Source organism: Laetiporus sulphureus (genome assembly GCF_001632365.1).
Source record: "Laetiporus sulphureus 93-53 unplaced genomic scaffold LAESUscaffold_61, whole genome shotgun sequence".
In the NCBI taxonomy this organism is placed as follows: Eukaryota; Fungi; Basidiomycota; class Agaricomycetes; order Polyporales; family Laetiporaceae; genus Laetiporus; species Laetiporus sulphureus.
In genome coordinates this window covers 152104-168829 of record NW_024468570.1, presented here as the reverse complement: position 1 = coordinate 168829, position 16726 = coordinate 152104, and the positions used below count along the sequence as shown (strand labels likewise).

General features: G+C 54.1%; 5 protein-coding genes across 5 annotated transcripts; 1 reads left to right on the top strand and 4 right to left on the bottom strand.

Moving 5' to 3' along the window:
* Positions 1 to 244: 244 nt before the first annotated feature.
* Positions 245 to 2633, bottom strand: LAESUDRAFT_664014 (uncharacterized protein; the record flags this gene model as incomplete). Its single annotated transcript, XM_040905093.1, has 9 exons — positions 245 to 563; positions 654 to 699; positions 746 to 966; positions 1019 to 1311; positions 1371 to 1507; positions 1559 to 1604; positions 1662 to 1955; positions 2011 to 2261; positions 2315 to 2633. 9 exons carry the CDS (start codon positions 2631 to 2633, stop codon positions 245 to 247), a joined length of 1926 nt encoding a protein of 641 aa, XP_040759159.1.
* Positions 2634 to 6544: 3911 nt separating this feature from the next.
* LAESUDRAFT_745440 (alpha-ketoglutarate-dependent sulfonate dioxygenase) lies at positions 6545 to 8563 on the top strand. The gene is made up of 9 exons (XM_040911371.1): positions 6545 to 6982; positions 7039 to 7229; positions 7280 to 7311; positions 7363 to 7482; positions 7536 to 7695; positions 7748 to 7944; positions 8006 to 8081; positions 8143 to 8209; positions 8270 to 8563. The coding sequence occupies exons 1-9, from the start codon at positions 6806 to 6808 to the stop codon at positions 8480 to 8482; spliced, it is 1233 nt and encodes a 410-aa protein (XP_040759158.1). The 5' UTR covers positions 6545 to 6805; the 3' UTR covers positions 8483 to 8563.
* Positions 8564 to 8697: 134 nt separating this feature from the next.
* LAESUDRAFT_484345 (uncharacterized protein) lies at positions 8698 to 11553 on the bottom strand. Its single transcript, XM_040902638.1, has 9 exons — positions 11364 to 11553; positions 10758 to 11311; positions 10625 to 10676; positions 10230 to 10570; positions 10122 to 10167; positions 9816 to 10066; positions 9618 to 9752; positions 9457 to 9562; positions 8698 to 9404 (listed from the first exon to the last, which is right to left on the bottom strand). The coding sequence occupies exons 2-9, from the start codon at positions 11223 to 11225 to the stop codon at positions 8914 to 8916; spliced, it is 1890 nt and encodes a 629-aa protein (XP_040759157.1). The 5' UTR covers positions 11226 to 11311; positions 11364 to 11553; the 3' UTR covers positions 8698 to 8913.
* On the bottom strand, positions 11554 to 12578 carry LAESUDRAFT_484470 (uncharacterized protein). The gene is made up of 2 exons (XM_040902639.1): positions 12459 to 12578; positions 11554 to 12369 (listed from the first exon to the last, which is right to left on the bottom strand). The coding sequence occupies exon 2, from the start codon at positions 12325 to 12327 to the stop codon at positions 11830 to 11832; it is 498 nt and encodes a 165-aa protein (XP_040759156.1). The 5' UTR covers positions 12328 to 12369; positions 12459 to 12578; the 3' UTR covers positions 11554 to 11829.
* Positions 12579 to 14801: 2223 nt separating this feature from the next.
* On the bottom strand, positions 14802 to 15925 carry LAESUDRAFT_484169 (uncharacterized protein). Its single transcript, XM_040902637.1, has one exon. The coding sequence runs from the start codon at positions 15457 to 15459 to the stop codon at positions 14998 to 15000; it is 462 nt and encodes a 153-aa protein (XP_040759155.1). The 5' UTR covers positions 15460 to 15925; the 3' UTR covers positions 14802 to 14997.
* Positions 15926 to 16726: the final 801 nt, after the last annotated feature.

Sequence of the window (16726 nt, the reverse complement as noted above, 5' to 3'; positions counted from 1 at the left end):
GAGGCTGAAGAGAGGCCTAAAGGCTTAGCAACGCCAGCCCACTGCGAGACGTAGGCCACAGTCAAATTGTCCAGATATCGGTGCAAAGTGCTATCATCAGCGAGTCACGAACTAAAATACAAAAATGAACTGGAAGGCAGTACAGCGGCGAGATGCAACACGGTATTATTACAGACTGAGATACATTGTGAGCTGTCCCGAATGTCCCAGAAGACCCACTATCGGTACGCCAGACGCACAAGCTTCACGATGATACCACCGGAGAAGCAAATGTGCCCCGCCCTCTGCCTCGGCTTCTACCCCTGGATAGTCCGCCGCGGCCTCGCTCAACATCTGATAGAGCACCTCCCCGGCCCCGGAAAAACCCTCCTCGCTGGGGTACAAACGCACCAGGCGGGGCACCTGCGCGAAAGCCAGATCCAAATCCGCCTCGTTGCGCGAACGGTGGCTTGCCTCGGGCACCGTTCATGCCATGGCCATTCGAGTGTGATGCAGCAGGAACTGTATGACTGTTCGTCACAATGTTCGTGGGCACACCGTTTGCTACGGCTACACCTCCGCGACTATTGGTGTTGACAGGCGGACGATGCATTACGGACGGACCTCCCCGATCATTGATACCTTGCGGCATAGACGTGTTATGTGCATTGTACGACGCCCCACGGCCGCGGTTGGGGTTCGTCATGATAAATACCGACCCTCCTTGTCTAGTAAAATGAGTCAATAACATAATCAGCGGCGCAACAGCATCGAAAAGCGTACCTTGCCTGAGCTGGACGGAAGCCAGAGGCAGCCTGTTGACCTGGCGGGGGCCGTATCACAGGGTGTGGACCGAAGCGCGGTCTGAAAGGAGAAGTTGGCTTCTGCTGCTTCGGGTCCTTCGGGTTCGTGGATGTAACAAATTGCGGGTCCGTCAGGTTCAGGCACGACGTAAACTCGACGGTCGCTCCCCGATACCGAGAGCACCTATATAAGGACCGCACTCAGAGCCGCACTGAAAATGATGGGGTTATCTCACCTGTCTCCGAGTGTCGTGCCAGCCATGAACGGTGCGTCCCACACGATGTCCATCGATTTAGCGTTCATGCCGACAACAACGCCCTTGATCGACAATGGGACGCTTCCAGAGTCCTGCACCATCGTCACACGATCACCGAGCACGAAATGCTGATTCTGCAATCGATAAATCGCATGCGACGGCTTGAGGACAGCTTGTCTCGGGATCCCCTTCACGATAGCTTTCTTGATAGCCGAAACCGACTTGTTCTTCGTAACTGTGTCCGCAAGCTCCTCAATCTCTTTGACGGTGTCCTGCACGCCACGCCATGAATATGAAGCGAGCGGAGTGAATTCCAACACGCGATACGCACCTTCTTCAGTTGATCGCAGAAGAGAGATACAGGTTCGAAGTCGCGAACACCTTTCGAGTTCAGCCACGCCTTAACCTCCTTAACCTTCGCATCCGCGTCATCCTCTTCGGTAAAGACATCACCTGCATGCAGCATCGCTACAACATGCTTGTCAGAATGATACTCGGCCCTTCGAATCGGCCACGTACCATCGCTGTTACGGTTAAGCGAGCGGAAGACCTCTGGATACTTGTTCTGTTCAACAAATCAGCAAGAAGAACAATATACTGCAGCACAACAGTAGAGACGTACCTTGTACTCCCCGATCAGTTCAACCGCCTTCTCACTGAACTCCCAGTACCTTCCTTCCTTGCGCGAATAGTCGATGACCTTCAACCCCTTCGCCTCGAACTTCAAGCTCAAGCCCAGATTGTTCTTCTGGCCGTCTGACGTGATGACCATGAAACTCGACGTAATCTTTGCCACCGCGCGCCCAGACAGGCCGAGCATGTCCGAGACCTTGAACGACGGAAAATACCTGCTGGACATGCGATTTGTCGCGATATTTTTGAACTTCTCGTTCTCCGCCTTCTCCGAAGGGAAGAACTGCGCGTCTCGCTGAGTCGCCGTTCGAAGCGGTCAATCAGAAAGACAGACTTACGGCAAGAACGACGGAAAGCGTGTCGTTCGTCGTCGCAGATACTTGTGCTGCAACTCCATATCCGTGTTCGCCCAAGAAGAACACCTTGCTTCCCTCCGGAAACTCCTCGGCTAGCGGAGGCGGCTCCTTCTCCGCGAATCGCAGGTCCTCCGAAATTACCTCTGATACCGTCATTTGAACGGCTTGTTCGACCTCATGCTCCTGATCCTCATAGTCCTTCACAAACGCGCCAGTGTCCAGACGCTTAAGGCCTGCATGTCGTGAGATTAGCACAGGATACAGAACTAGTGTGACAGATGCCGACCTTTTAGTGGTCTGACATGGACGAGAACGTCGATGTCGCTAGTGATCACACCACATCTCTTTGAGTAGTAGTGCTCTATCTTCTCCGCCTTCGACTTCCACAGGCCCAGCCCTTGCGGAGAGTGCGGGTTCGAGATGACCTTCGGCGGGCGCCCCGGGATGACTGACATCTTCTCGTACGTGAAAAGCGAGTCTGAAACTGCCGTCACCATGCCCTCCTGTAAGAACGGCCACCCGACGAATGTCCGCTGGCCGATCATCTCATTCGCAATGTCCTCCACCTTCCTATTGCTGTGCGGGTTTTCGATGTGCACGATCATCGACTTGTTGCGGCTCTCAGAACCATGCACGTTCACGCCGTGGTATCCGAGCAACGCAGTGTGAGGGAGAGTCTGCAAGGACGGGAACCCGGCGAGGGCTTCAGCACCGAGGAAAACCCCGTCGCACAGGCCCTCTACGAGATGGAGACCATCCAGAGTCGGTAAGTCGAACGACTCCATTTTGCATGTGCATCGAGGCAGGTTTGGGAAGAAGCCAGGTAATGAGGACTGATATAACGTGGGCTCATCCGGATTATACGTGAACTTCGTACTTGTGCCGAAAGAATTCCGGCGTTGCTCTTCCGGCGTCAGACGATGCTCTCGTGCTGCAAGCAGACGAATCACTAACGGCGTTCTTTTAAACATTGCTTGCACTCACTTTTCATCGCGGCCAGCAACCGCTTCTCGTCAATGAACGGAATCTTGACTATAGCTTCCCATTCTGCCTTCTTGCCGTTCAGATCCTGCTCAAACTCCTCAGGGTAGAAATCGAGAATGGGCGAATTCGCATCGTTCATGAGATCCTGCAGAGAGTTGAGCTATTTTAGGATCCTCCTCACTATCGTGGCACTTACTCGATACGCAAGAGGAATTAGATCCTTGCTAGCCTCCGGCAGCACACCCATCAGCTGCTCGAACGGCCGGAAGGGTGTGCCCAAATCGAAATTGAACGACATCTCTCCTATACCCTTCAAGTCTAGCGGTAGTCGCGCCGTCAGTATCCCATCATGCATCTTCATGACAGGATGCATACCTGAAATGCGCGGAGCATAGTGATAGTTGTAGAACCAGCTCCAAGATGCCACACCACTGTAATAGTAGTGCATGACCCACTGCAAGCCCTGCACATAGCGATAAACGAGAGCATGCATCTGCTCCGGATCGTCATAGGAGATTTCCATTTTGCCCTGCAAGACTGTAAGCAAGCGCAGCCATGCCACATCGTAGCGAGCGTACCATGTAATAGTTTCTCTTCCATTCGTCCATCTTCTCCTTTATGGTCAATTCGTATCTCGCGTCAAAGTCGCCCTCCTTGTCGTCCTCCAACACCTTTGCCTTCTCGTACTTCGCCAACACGCGATCCACTGCGACGCGGCTCTCCTCGTCCTCCTCGTCGTCCTCCCACTCGCTATCATCCCCGCCTCCTGCCGCAATCTCCACCTCCTCATCGACGTTCTCCTCTCCATTCTCAGGGAGCGGCTCGTCCAGCTCGCCCGGGAATCGCCATGTCACCAGGTTCTGATCTTGCTCATCGTACTCGTCCCACGTCAGCGTAAGATGCAGATCATCGGCAAGCTTGTTGATGAACTGTCTCTCGCGTGCTGGGAAGGTGTTCGGCATCGTGAGAACTTTTGGCGCGTGTGCGGGATCATCCCTGTGCTCCGCGATCCATGCCTTCACCTGATCAAAGATCGCCCGTTGAGGTGTAGTCAGGGCTATGGACACGATGAATGCGCTGAGTGGATCGAGGCGCTGACGACATACCAAACTTAGCACGTTTGCGAGCATCTTCCATCTCCTTGACGTGTTTAATCTGCTTCCCCTTATACCAGTTCAAATCCGCGTACTCCTTCTCAAAGACTTCCTGCTCCCATTCAGCCATATCGTCCAATATGACTTGCAATCGCTTCGTGTTGATGACTCCGTTGTCGTTGATGTATCCATCTGCGGAGACACTGTATGAGGTGTTTGACTCGGGATTAACGACGGCTGCTGCTGCTCACCTAGAGACGGCAGAGCCTTCTTATACACATCAAACAACCTCTCCAGGCCATTTTCGTGAATATGCAGATCAGGTAGATTAGGCAAGAAATCGTTTCCAACGAATACAGCGAGCACGATGAAGTCGTCAATGATGTGCTCCAGATTATACCCAAACGGGAGGACCGGCTCAATATCATGGAACTCCAAATCGAGATATTCACGCATCAGCGTCAGATGCAGCAAGTAGAAGTTGATCGATTCCAGGCTGAAGGGCGAATTAGTCGTTGCATTCGGTATCAGATGCGAAACGAAGCAAGCGCACCTTTTGTTGCCCTTCTGATGTCTCGACGGTCCAAATTTGACCTCCTCTCGCAGCAAGCAGAAGTGAGGGTCATGGCTCAGAAGCCCCAGCATGATGAGGTCTGCATCCAGTCCGTACAAGCAATGTCGCACGTTGGGGTCGTAGTCCGGCTGAGCCCTTGATTTCCTGATGTACTCCATGATCTTGTGTTCACCCTCTCCGGGCACCTCATGTCCCGACAAAACGACAGTGACACCTTGCCAATTAGAGTCCTCCGAGATCTTCTTATTCACAAAGTACTTCAGCTGTTCCGAAAGCCTGGCCATGAACTCCGTTCCTTCGAAAATGTTAAGACTACATATAGCTGACAGACCGCGACAATACTCACCAGGTGTGATACAATTGCTGTCAAATGCCTTCTCGTCTGGTAACTTCTCCCCTTTCCGCTCCGCCTTTTCCCTCACTTCCCTTGCCTCCTTCGCCGTCCGGAACCGACGACTTCGCTGCTGGTTCATCTTGGCACGCGGCGCGACGCCATCGACGGCCATGAAGAATAACTTCTTCGGCTTGATTTTCCCGAACAGGTGGTCCACATATGCAAAGATAGATGTGAATATCTCCCTCTCGGAGAGGCGGAAGTGCGCATCGCCATCATTGGGATGAGAGCCTAAAATTTTTGCTTAGTTATGAGAGGGTGACGCGATCGCGATGTACACCCACAATTGTGAATAATCCCATTGAAGTCAATGTACAAGTTGTCTGTGTGCGAAATGAGCAGTGGAAGAGCATAGGCCAGCGGGGTAAACATACCGAATTCGGGTATCTTGTTTTCTTGAATCAATTGCGATGTCAACGGGTATCGCTCCCTGAGAGTATTTCAGACAAGGTTCATACCGTAAGATATTGACACTCACGAAATATATCTGAAAAACTAGACAATGCAGGGCGTTAGTGTCGATCGTAAACTTTCTAGGACTGTCCGATGACTAACCTTAGGAATACCTGGAAGCAGAGCGTGATCAGTTCACATAGCGCAACGAGCTGGCTGGTCCGCTGCTCACCCATTATGCAGGGTGCTTATGATACGGTGGCAGATGTGGTGAATGAGCAAGGCGTCGGCTTCTCCTGAACGGGAAACGCACGAAGGCTGCAAGGCACTTGCCTTCTTTGCATCACGTGACGCCCGCACGACGATCGAGGCCACACAGAGCCGCGCTGGTGACCACAGCGAGAGACCGCGAGTCCTCATTCAACTGAGTCGCCTGCAGCCTGCAGCAGAGGGTCAACTCCCTGCCAGTGCCTCAGCCTGCTATTTAGACTGCATTTTCGCCACCGAGTTGCACCCTTGCTTCCGCACCTAGAATGATATCTCAGCGTGAGCCTGTCCCTGGACGCTAAAACCGACTCTTCGACGTATCTTTTATCGCTTGCTATCGGACATTCGAATCAAGAGGAATTTCTTATGTCGGGCTGATATATAAACTGCTGCTCTCGAGCTCAATTGCTCTATTGCTGATGCCAGTTATGAAGTAATGTTCGCTATCGTTTAAACGGAATCCGATCTGCGTACTGTCGACGAGTCTAAATTACTGGTGCCATCCTTTGCAACGGCTATGAACTTATTGCCTTGCATTCCGCTCCTTCACGGATCACAAGGAACATCGCCGCGGCGCATCAAGGCAATGTCCGGATTCTCATGGACGTCGAGCAACTTTTTCGACTTCGCCAAGTCCCTGATCGCTGACAATCCAACCTCGCACGCTGGTTCTGGACTGTATTCCATCGGGCTGCGCGAACGACGTGATTTTTGCACGGATCACTGCTATCTGCCACTCGCTCACGCAATTCGCAGTGTGGGCCGCGTCATCAACTGCACTCCGACACCCGGGCCGTATGGTGTGACCAGGCAGGATTTTGATGTTCATCGTCTGGACCGACATAGATATCATTCAGAGTTTCAGACGGCGTCGATATTGGTCGTACAGGCGTTCAGAACTTCAGATAACGGTGCTCGCACGCAAGGCCTTTATCGCGGTCACGTGTGGTGTGTCGCAATACACCCTTCTACTCGCGTTTGGTTCGCGTGAACGATCCTCTGACTCCCTCGGAATTCATTTTGTATAAATTATGGAGGGCGTTCCCGGTGAAACACAGTGTCGTCTGCATAATGGCTCCCGTCGCAACAGCTGAGAACGTCGCCTCCACCAACGGTCCCTCGAACGGTTCTGAGGCTCATCCCCTCAAGGCCGTCTCGACGAAGGTCTTCAACCCTTTCTACTCTCCCTCGGCTGGCGACTTCGATGACAGCGAAGGTGACGCTGCGTACGAGTTCGCGAAGTACAAGGTACCGTAACTTGCCGTGACACATATTTATTGCGATCTGATCTTCGCCGATATCAGCCTTACTTCCCTGATGTGAAGTGGGCTCCTCTTAAGGAGCAGCCCATCATTGAGCGCGCCCTCCTCGCTGATCCGGAGAAGAAGAGCCTCCTCTCCGCCGCTACGAAGATCCAACACTTGACGCCTGCCCTTGGTACTGAGATCTCCGGCATAGATCTCCGGCAGCTGACGGACCAGCAGAAGGACGAGCTGTGAGTCTCATTCACACTTGATCGACCAGCATTCTAACCAGCTCCTTCAGGGCTCTCCTTATTGCTGAACGGGGAGTTGTCTGTAAGTCCTTGTGCTCCTTATCGTGTGTTTCAGGCTCTGAACTCGAATCAGTCCTTCGGGACCAGGAACTCACTATCCAGGAACAGCTGGACCTGGCGCGCCATTACGGCCCTCTCCACAAGCATGCGAGCACTCCTGTGCCCAGAGAACCTGGTCTCGAGGAGGTGCACGGTGCGCATATCCCATCACCATCTTCCTCTTCGACCTCATATCCGTTCATGCAGTTGTGTACAACGATGCTTCCCGCCGCCCCGACCCGACGGCGTTCAGCAAGCTCGAGCTCTGGCACTCAGACGTCTCCTATGAGATCCAGCCCCCCAGCATCACCTCGCTCAAGGTCATCGCGGGTCCTCCGTACGGTGGCGACACACTCTGGACCTCCGGGTGAGTTCCTGTTTCTGACTTATGCCAGGTCAACCAGCTGACCCGCTCTCAGCTACGCACTCTACTCCTCGTTCAGCCCGGGCTTCCAGAAGTACCTCGAGGGGCTGTACGCCGTGCACAGTTCCCAAGCGCAAGCGGACGGCTCGCGTGCCGCAGGCCACCCTCTTCGTCGCGAGCCTATTGACACCGTCCACCCTATAGTCCGAGTCAACCCCGCAACGGGCTGGAAGGCCATCTACGTGAACCCCGGTAAGACACTCCAACCCCACCAACAAGAGCGTAACGCTGATGGGGCCACTATCACTCCCAGGCTTCACCCGTCGCATCGTAGGCTTGCCAAAGGCAGAGAGCGACGCCATCCTGACGCTCCTCTTCCGCCAACTTGGGTATGTCATCTCACATCTCTACTCTGGGCTATCACTGACGTCAATCACCTCCATCAACCAGCGAGAACGTCGACTTCCAGGTCCGCTTCCACTGGGAGCCCAACTCCATCGCGATCTGGGACAACAGAGTAAGTCTCGTGCACCTCCGCCGACTTCAGAGGGATGCTAATTAGCCTCATCTGACTTAGGCCGTCACGCACTCTGCCACATTCGACTTCTGGCCTCACACCCGGCACGCGCTGCGCGCGACACCGCACGGCGAGCGACCGATATCTGTCGAGGATTACGAGCGCCAGGGCAAGGTGGCGAAGGACAGGCAGATCGACCTCTGGACGCAGCAGGGCATCCCGCTGCCGGCAATCGCGGACGCCAGCGTGAAGCCGCGCGGGTACAGCGACTGAGGGAGGCGGCTAGCGTCGAACTAGTGTTAGCGAAAAAAATGAATATAACATGTGTACTTGAGCAGGAGGGGACTTGCGGCCCCGCCTCATGGATCAATCTTCGTTCGTTTCAGATCTATAGATCATCGTCGATCCTGCCATCTGCCACTCCATCGCAGCAAGATAAGATCCTTATCCGATATCCAGTAGGATGCACGCAATAATGTTTTCATTAAATATGGTAGGCCATACAGTATGTAACAGTGAGGCGTTGCAGCACGAGGATGTCGTAATTCATACAAAGAAAATGGAGGCGGAGATAACCTCGGAACATGCAATGGATCGGTCACAGGAGCACACCACTCCACAAGCCCAACATGGCAAGACGGGGATGAGACGAGTTCAGCCGTATCTTCGCATATGGCATACATCGAGTCAAGTTTTTCATCAACTTACTGAGGAGATGCGCGAGCATGTGATGGAGGATGCGACGTTCGCAAATATGACTGGTGATCCGACGAATAGCCAGTCCTCCCTGACGATGCGGAAGTCATCCAAGGCGGAGGAGGCACGTTCACACTGGTTTCACTGTGAGTAACCGAAGGCGGCGGTGGAGGAGGCATCATCTGATGAGGCTGTCCAGGTTGAGGCGCCGGTCCCACCGGCATCAGCTGGTAAGATCCTTGGTGAGGATGTGGAGATGGATGCCCAGGATGATGCATCGGTGGCGGGGCCTGCTTCTGTTGATCATACGACGGAGGATGCACGACTGCCGGGCTTTGTTGATGTGAAGGTTGCGGCTGAGGTTGAGGACGAGGAGGCTCAGGCTCAGGATCGGCCGGCCCACGATTCGATTGTGTTGACGCGCGCAAGGTCTGCAAGTCAATCGGCGCTGTCTTCCCATCTGCACCTTTGTCACGCTTCCGCATAAGTTTAGCATAATCTATCAAGATCATCTCAGATAGCATTCTATTACTGAATCCCGATGAACTCACGCAGGCCACATGCATTGCATAGCGTCCTTGCACCATCCGGCCCTCGCCTCCACTCCGGAGTCTCGCGGATGTTGCACGAGTGACACTTGCCTGGAGGGGTAGCGCGCTGATCACCCTATCTTTAGCGAATCCACTATAAGTGAGACCGCAACGCGACTTACACTGCGTTTTCTATATTTGCTCTTCGGCTGTCCAGGGGCAGCAGCGCTAGTGCTGGTCGCCCGCTTACTGCGGATGATTTCCATGTCGGCCTCAGCGGTGGACCTGTCGGCGATGTCCGGATACTGTCCTTGACCCTGAGAAAGATTTGAGCAGAATCAACTCCCGATCCAATCGGCATCGTCCAAATCCGCACTTACATCGGCGTAGCCATTGCTCGAAGCGGGATTCCCATCGTCTTCCCATGGTCTCTTGGGAGGACGTGCGTGCTCTTCTGCAGGACTAGCTCCGTTAGGTTGGGCGGACACAGCCTCTCTGGGAGCCTGCTCCTCTGGGCCTCCAAGGCGCCGCAAGTCGTCCAACAAGCTGACTACCGCGTTGGCGCGCCAAGTCATCTCTTGAAGTTCAGGCTGTGATGGCACTGCTTGCGGTTGAGTGGCCTGCAATTGAGCTGCACGAACGAGCTCAGATAACAGACAGAAGACATTAAGGATGGCAAATTATACCATAATGTGCGGCAAACTGGTGCAAATGGTAACAATGGTCATAGATCTAACCGAGAGTAAGTCAATTGCTTTGAAACTTCGAGCGGATGATGAATTGACCGTGCCAACCTGGGACAACGCCCTTTGGCGCACGTTAGCTTTCTCTGCGTCGGTTTGAGGCGGCATATTGACACCACGAGGATCTACAGGGACTTGCACAGGGGGCGGGGCTCTCGGAGGGAAGGGTGCATATTGACGCTGCGCTTGAGGCATAGGAGGCGGCGGCTGCTGCCAATGTTCAGGAGGAACAGGTGCCGAATAGACAGGAGGGGGAGGGTGATGAGTCACGATAGGCGGAGGGGGAGGTGCGACTGCATAATGCCGCTGCAAAACGTGAGGAGGCGGAGGATGAGCGTAGTATCCCGGGGGTGGTGGGTGGATGTAAGCGCCAGGCTGATGAACAGATTCATGATGCGGAGGCGGCGGCGGCGGCATGGAACCGGGAGGACCTGATTGATATCCAGGATGCGGAGGCGGAGGCTGTGATGCGTAAGAAGCGTGCTGAGGGTACGAAGCCTATATCGCGACAAAGCGTGCCCGATCGATGGACGATTAGTTACATCGCGCGGCACACCTCACGGGAGAAGTGGTGCTTACGTGAGAGCGTTCCGGAGAGACGCTGGGATTGACACCTGACTCGGGATGAGGGCGTTTCATAGGATTTTGAGGCGCGTCACCGCGAGGCATACCTGGCCCGGAACCATTTGGTCCTGCCATGCCTGCTCCGCCTTGCTGGTGTGCAGGCATAGAAGGGCTGGCGTAGTGCCCCTCTGGCTGCTGGAGGTACTGCGTCTTAGGACTTTCATGCGGCGCTGACCCATTTGTCTGATGTTGCGGGGGCGGCATAGAAGCGCCCGCATTAGCGCGACCCCAATTCGTGGAATCATGTCGAGGGCGCGAGTGGTCGGGCGCCGTATTGCCATTTGGCGCGGATTGTGCATCTTGGCTGGGAGGAGGGCGATACTGAAAATTCAGGTCCTTTAATGACGGCAAGCGCACGTCATTCTGCAGCATTGGGGGCGGCGGGTGCGAGTACGAATGCTGAGGTTGGTGAGCCGAGGCCATGGATAAAGATTGTGCAGCAGAATACAATGTCTGGTGTAGCCAAGGCCGTCGTTTATTTGCTTGCCTTCGGTAGACCAGATCTACAACTTCAAGGGGGGTCAATGAGTCGAAAATGTGATAAATATCGGCGACACCCACAAGGTGAAGACCGGGAAGGCTATGAAACACCACAGAGAACGGAGATAATGGGTATGAGGGGCAGGGCTGCAAAATCGACGGAAGGATCTGAGTGGGTCGAGGAGGGAAAGAGGAGAAAGGCAAACGAGGACAAGAGGAACGCGAGAGAGATCATCGACGGAATCTGGTCGGAGTTCAAACTTGACGCGCCGAATAGAAATCGGGCGAGATTCGAAAAATAAACTCCGATTCAGAACCTCAGGTCTGGAAGCGCCCGACAGTTTGGCTCAGCGCGGTGCATCCCATCAAAGTGCCACGCCACATGCTGATATTGCTGCTCTCCTGCGCGAATGCTCCATTCCTTGTCGTCGTAGCATAGGGATGCGCTTTCGCAGACGGGCTTTTGGAGATGGGGCCGGGATGGTCTCGGTGAGATCCATCAACAATCTGGGGAACCGGCCATCCGGGAATCTCAAGTGCCCGATACTTAGATCCTTTCCAGTACGTAAATCCGCATCGCGGCACGGGAAATCCACGGTTCGGCCGCGCCGCCCTTCCTCCATCTCCCATCAGCCGCCAAATCGCCCTCTATTGTCAGATCACCACCATCTCCTGATTCCAACCACAGATATCGTCTCTCCTTCCAACGGCTGCCTGGGGAAGGGAATGGCTTATATATCACAGGGCAAGGCGGATCAAGGAGCACCCGGCAGGGAGCCTCAAACCACCCGGTGCAGCCGAGAGAAACTGGAGAGTTGTTTATGCGAGAGGCGCCATTGAGCGTCAGCCCGTGAGGTTGGACCGCAGACTGCCGTTGATGGCCGTCGACGTCCCTGAGCGCGTCAAAGCTGCTGACTACCCAGCCTTCGTACGTCCGCATGGCGATCTCGCATTCGCGATAGTTCGCGATAGATCGCCTTCCCCGACAGAGCACCGCAGAGATCCATCGTCCCACAGCGATTGTGGACAGCCAGCATGCAAGCATCTTACGTCGACTGCTGGCGAACGAATCGTAACGCGTTGAACTCTGTATGGAGCGATACGTCAACTGTATAAAACTGCTTCCGTGGACTTCGAAGAACGTGTGCGTTCAGTGAAGCTTCAAAGACCTCTCACCTGACGAGGAAGTCTCGGAACTATGCGAGAGAGCTTGAACCTGGACCTGCCAAGGTTTTATTTATCGCCTTTCATTTCAGGAAAGCATGCCAAATTTAACGCGACCTGATCAGCCAGAACAACCCAGCGGCAATGGGCCCCACTGACGGTCTTGATCGTCATAGGCTCTGGAGCGGAAGACAGAAACAACATCCGTGGACTCTGCACGACTGCTGGCTATATGCACTAAGTTCGCAGCCATGTGAGACGCCGGTTCCTGGGAACAACGTCGATGCCAAAACTGTCATGGCTTTCGCCTGCTGCGCGAAGCGCGATGAAACACTGTCCACATGAGGTCGAACCCTGGTGAAAACGGAAGATAGGTCAAGAAGGCGGCGAAAAGTGGGTGCACCAAGTGCCTTGGCATGCCGCCCCCATCACAGCAGGCGGTCGGGGTCAAAGCTCCGGCCGCTACAAACACAACTATGGCTCGCAGACGGCCATTTCTGCAATGGCTCAAATGTGAAAGCCCTATGCAGAGGACGACGCGCAACGTCACAGCAAACGTGTTGTGCCCAGAATTCTGATGCAACCCTTCACCGAAGAGAATCATCGCACCTATTGGATATCCGCTACTTTGTGTTCGGGAGAAGTGCGAACTCTCGCCGCACTATTTGGAGCGTTCCCACATCGGGACGCCGGGTTCCCCTGTGTCTGACACCGGGTCTCTGCGAGGCTGCATCAGGAATGTCCGTTACCGAGACGTTCTGCGACATATCGGCGCGTCCTTTCTCTGCGCTCCAGCACCTATGAATATGGTTCTGGTCTCATGGGAACGGCTGCGCAGCGCCCAAATGCACTGCTCCTCAAACGTCATTCGTTTGTTGCACGTACCCTGTGTCTGAGTACCATGGAAATAATGATGCGCCACAAGTTGCGGTAATCGGATCCTGCGACTGGCGTTGGAGGGCGCCCATTAGCACGAGGTCTGTCAGCAATCTGCGCGAACAACGTACAAGCTAGCAGGGACGAGGACGATTCTAGCGCGGTGCGATGCTACCGCACCAGATTGCACCTTGTGGGGAATACGCCGTGTCACCCATTGCATCGGGAGGTGCACAATCCAGATTCGGCCGCACTCGAGCACGAGGCCGTTGAATACAATATCGAGATTTTTGTGATCCCTCCGTGTCGGAGACCGACGGGCGCACGCGTGGATTGGCCTCCCGCCAGCGAATTTCAGGCTCCGCCTCGTTGATCGTCGTTCCGTTCAGGAGCTTGATTCATCCTCAGGGCGGCGTCGGGAAACTCCGACACGGCTGGTGTGGAACTGGACTTCCTCCCCAGGAAGCGAACGCGTTGTGCTCGCTACCGCCACCATCAAAGGCTCTTTGCTCTTCCCTGAGACCGCGGTGCTGCCTTAGCCTGATGCATGCATGCCTGCCTCGTCGCACAGCAGCTGTTCTTGATGCTGATGCCTCTTCATCTCATGGTGGTTCTATGCGCTTCCCCGGAAGTTCGTTCGCATTCATGCGAGATGAACGTGTTCGACTAACCTAAAATGACATGAAGCATGTGCCCAACGCAGCGTCTGGCAAAGCGTATCAGGTTGTGGCAGATTCTGACCAAAACGATTCAAGAAGGGAAGTCGGAAGAGGCCGCAGGCTCCTGCCCATTCGCCATGGCCATGCTGCCGATATCGCTGTTCATTGCTGCCGATGAAGGGAGATGCGGTCAGGGCGTAGAAGCAATGCATAGCCACCTTCTGTGATGCATATCACTGCGAGAATGTGGTCATCTCCGCGAACTGTGGAACCATACCATCCAGAGTCGTAATCACCGTTGAAGATGACCTACGTGGAACAGCGCTCTGTTATATCAAATACTCCCCATCGTCTTGGTGGCTGCCATCCGGTGTTATCCACAGTAACGTTATACCGCTCCAAATGATCGACGTCAATAATCTCACGGCCCATTCAATTTCCAGAGTCCCAGCTCATTTTCTTCAATATCATCAATAAGGTTATTCCTCGTGCATGTCAACATACATTCGCGTCTGTAGTGCCGTAGCAAGCATGTTTGATGCAGCAAGCACGCCTCCACGTGTATGTCACTTTGTTCAACCGAGAGCATCGTGGCATCACACGGACGTGAGTGATCTGCCTTCATACTAGGAAGTTGCTGCAACTTTACGTACTTCAGGCTCCGCCCGTATGTTCTGCATCCGTTCTGGCATTAAGTAGCGTGAAATGCCGGTTGCACCCCGTGCGAATGGAAGAGCCCATTAACCATCCGAGCCCTGCACACTGCCTAGCTCGCCGTGTCTTGATCCTTGACGTTCCTTCTATCCGACAGAACGCCGCCTCAGCGTTGTTCTGGCGTATCATCATCGCGCTGACTCGGGATATTGGTGATGCTAGTAGCATTTTTAGCATCATTCTCTTCGCTGAGATGACGACACCGAGGTGAGGTTGAGCCTGCTATCAAATCTTGGCTTTTTTTTACTGAGCGACGAGGGCGAGCTCCCATACGCGTAGATGCACCCCATGAACGCTATCTATCAAACAAGGACAGCCTTTATTGGCTCGCTTTTCTCAGGGTCCTCATCCAGATTGCCGGTAAGTGCTGGATCGCTCAGCTGAGCCCACCCATAACCCCATCTCTGCAAACGGTCTCCATCCTGGCGTTCCACATTGTATGTCCCACCTGGCCTGCTGACACTCTTGATTTCGGTCGCTCCGGTCATAGCCAGCCAAACCGTGTTCTCAACGCTGCAGTGTTCCACATACACATTGACGAGCCCTTGTCTCGGTGACGCCCTTCCGCCGGCAGCCCTGGTTGATGAAATGCTAGCTTCTTTCCGGACGGCAAGTGGCGACTTCGCGGCTGTGTCTCCGCGTTGCATTGTTCGCGGTGGAGTAGCCGATGGCCGCCGACGTGAAGGCTCAGCGTGGACGGGCATCTCCAACGCATGCTTTGTTTTCCAGATCTTCCCGCGTAGCTCCGTGTCCATATCCCGCATGGTGGTGCGCTCGGCTACACGACGTTCTCACGGGATTGTCCCCGTCGACAAATTACGTTCTGCACAACAGACGGCCGCTAAGAAGAGTGTCTCCAAGTGCGGTGCAACACGACCATCTGGTGTATATTTTCGGTGCATCACGACTCGTCCTCTGCGCTGGCCAACCAATCTGCAAGATATCTTTTTGGAATGACCGCATCTTGGAAGACCGGCGTTATGCCATCGACATGCTGTGCTACTCATCAGCGACTAGTGATAATCGTGATACTGACTGATAAGGCTGTACTAATCCCCAGCGCCGATCAAGTTCTTAAGAGGCGAAGTTGATGACCCGACTATGATCAACATCGTCTGTAAGTCCGACCGGGCTGCCTCAAGGTGCCATGAACCTCTAGGCAAGCCTCCGTTCAACTCGTGTGTACGTCTCTGTTTTTGTTCTCCGTGATGCTGATCGTCGAAGGCCCGCGACTAGAAAACACGTCTTCGGTGTTCTTCGGATGAACTATCTGGATCAGCCCATACCCAAGACCGTCTTAGATGCGCAGAAGGCCAAATAGAGGCTGTGGACCGGTTTCATTATCCGTTCCTCCTTCTTTGCTGCGGAGCAGGCTTCTGAGTCTCGAAGCTGGGTATCGCGGAAGTGTGCAAACGCCGTTATTCTAGGCCAGTGTGTGTGCCTCTGCTTCAGCGCGGTACGACAGGAACGCGTGGAGAATTGGTCATTGCTCTATCATGGACTCCTCCACGGTGACGCTGCTTGCTCCTCCACTCGATGATTTCCGCGCGTTATGAGGGGCTCCACAATGAATCAAGATCTGGTCAGACCGCGGAATATCCGGAAACTGCTTTCCTCGGACATGGTCCCCGCTGGTGGATCGTAATGCTGTTCACTTGATGGGGCCTTGATCGGGTGTTGGTACCTCCTCTTCAAGTTGGACAGACTACTTAACAATGCTCGTTTTGCGTCGCTCACCATCTCGGAAAACAACGATGGCGTCATACCTCGCAAGAGATAATGCCCCAAGTGAGATGTCTGAATCATTCTAGGAACAGTTATTCAAGTACGTCCATCCGCGCGGCTATGTCTGATGCGGTTACAGTCTGATGACATCCATCTATTGACCGACAGACCCTTGATACATTGCTGGCGCAGTCCCAGCTCAGCGTTCTCAATGCCCGATGCCCGACAGAGAATACAGCGCCCGTGACTCGGGTCCAAGGGATTTTGGATGATCAATCAATCTCTCGCGTTTGTTCGCATCATTTC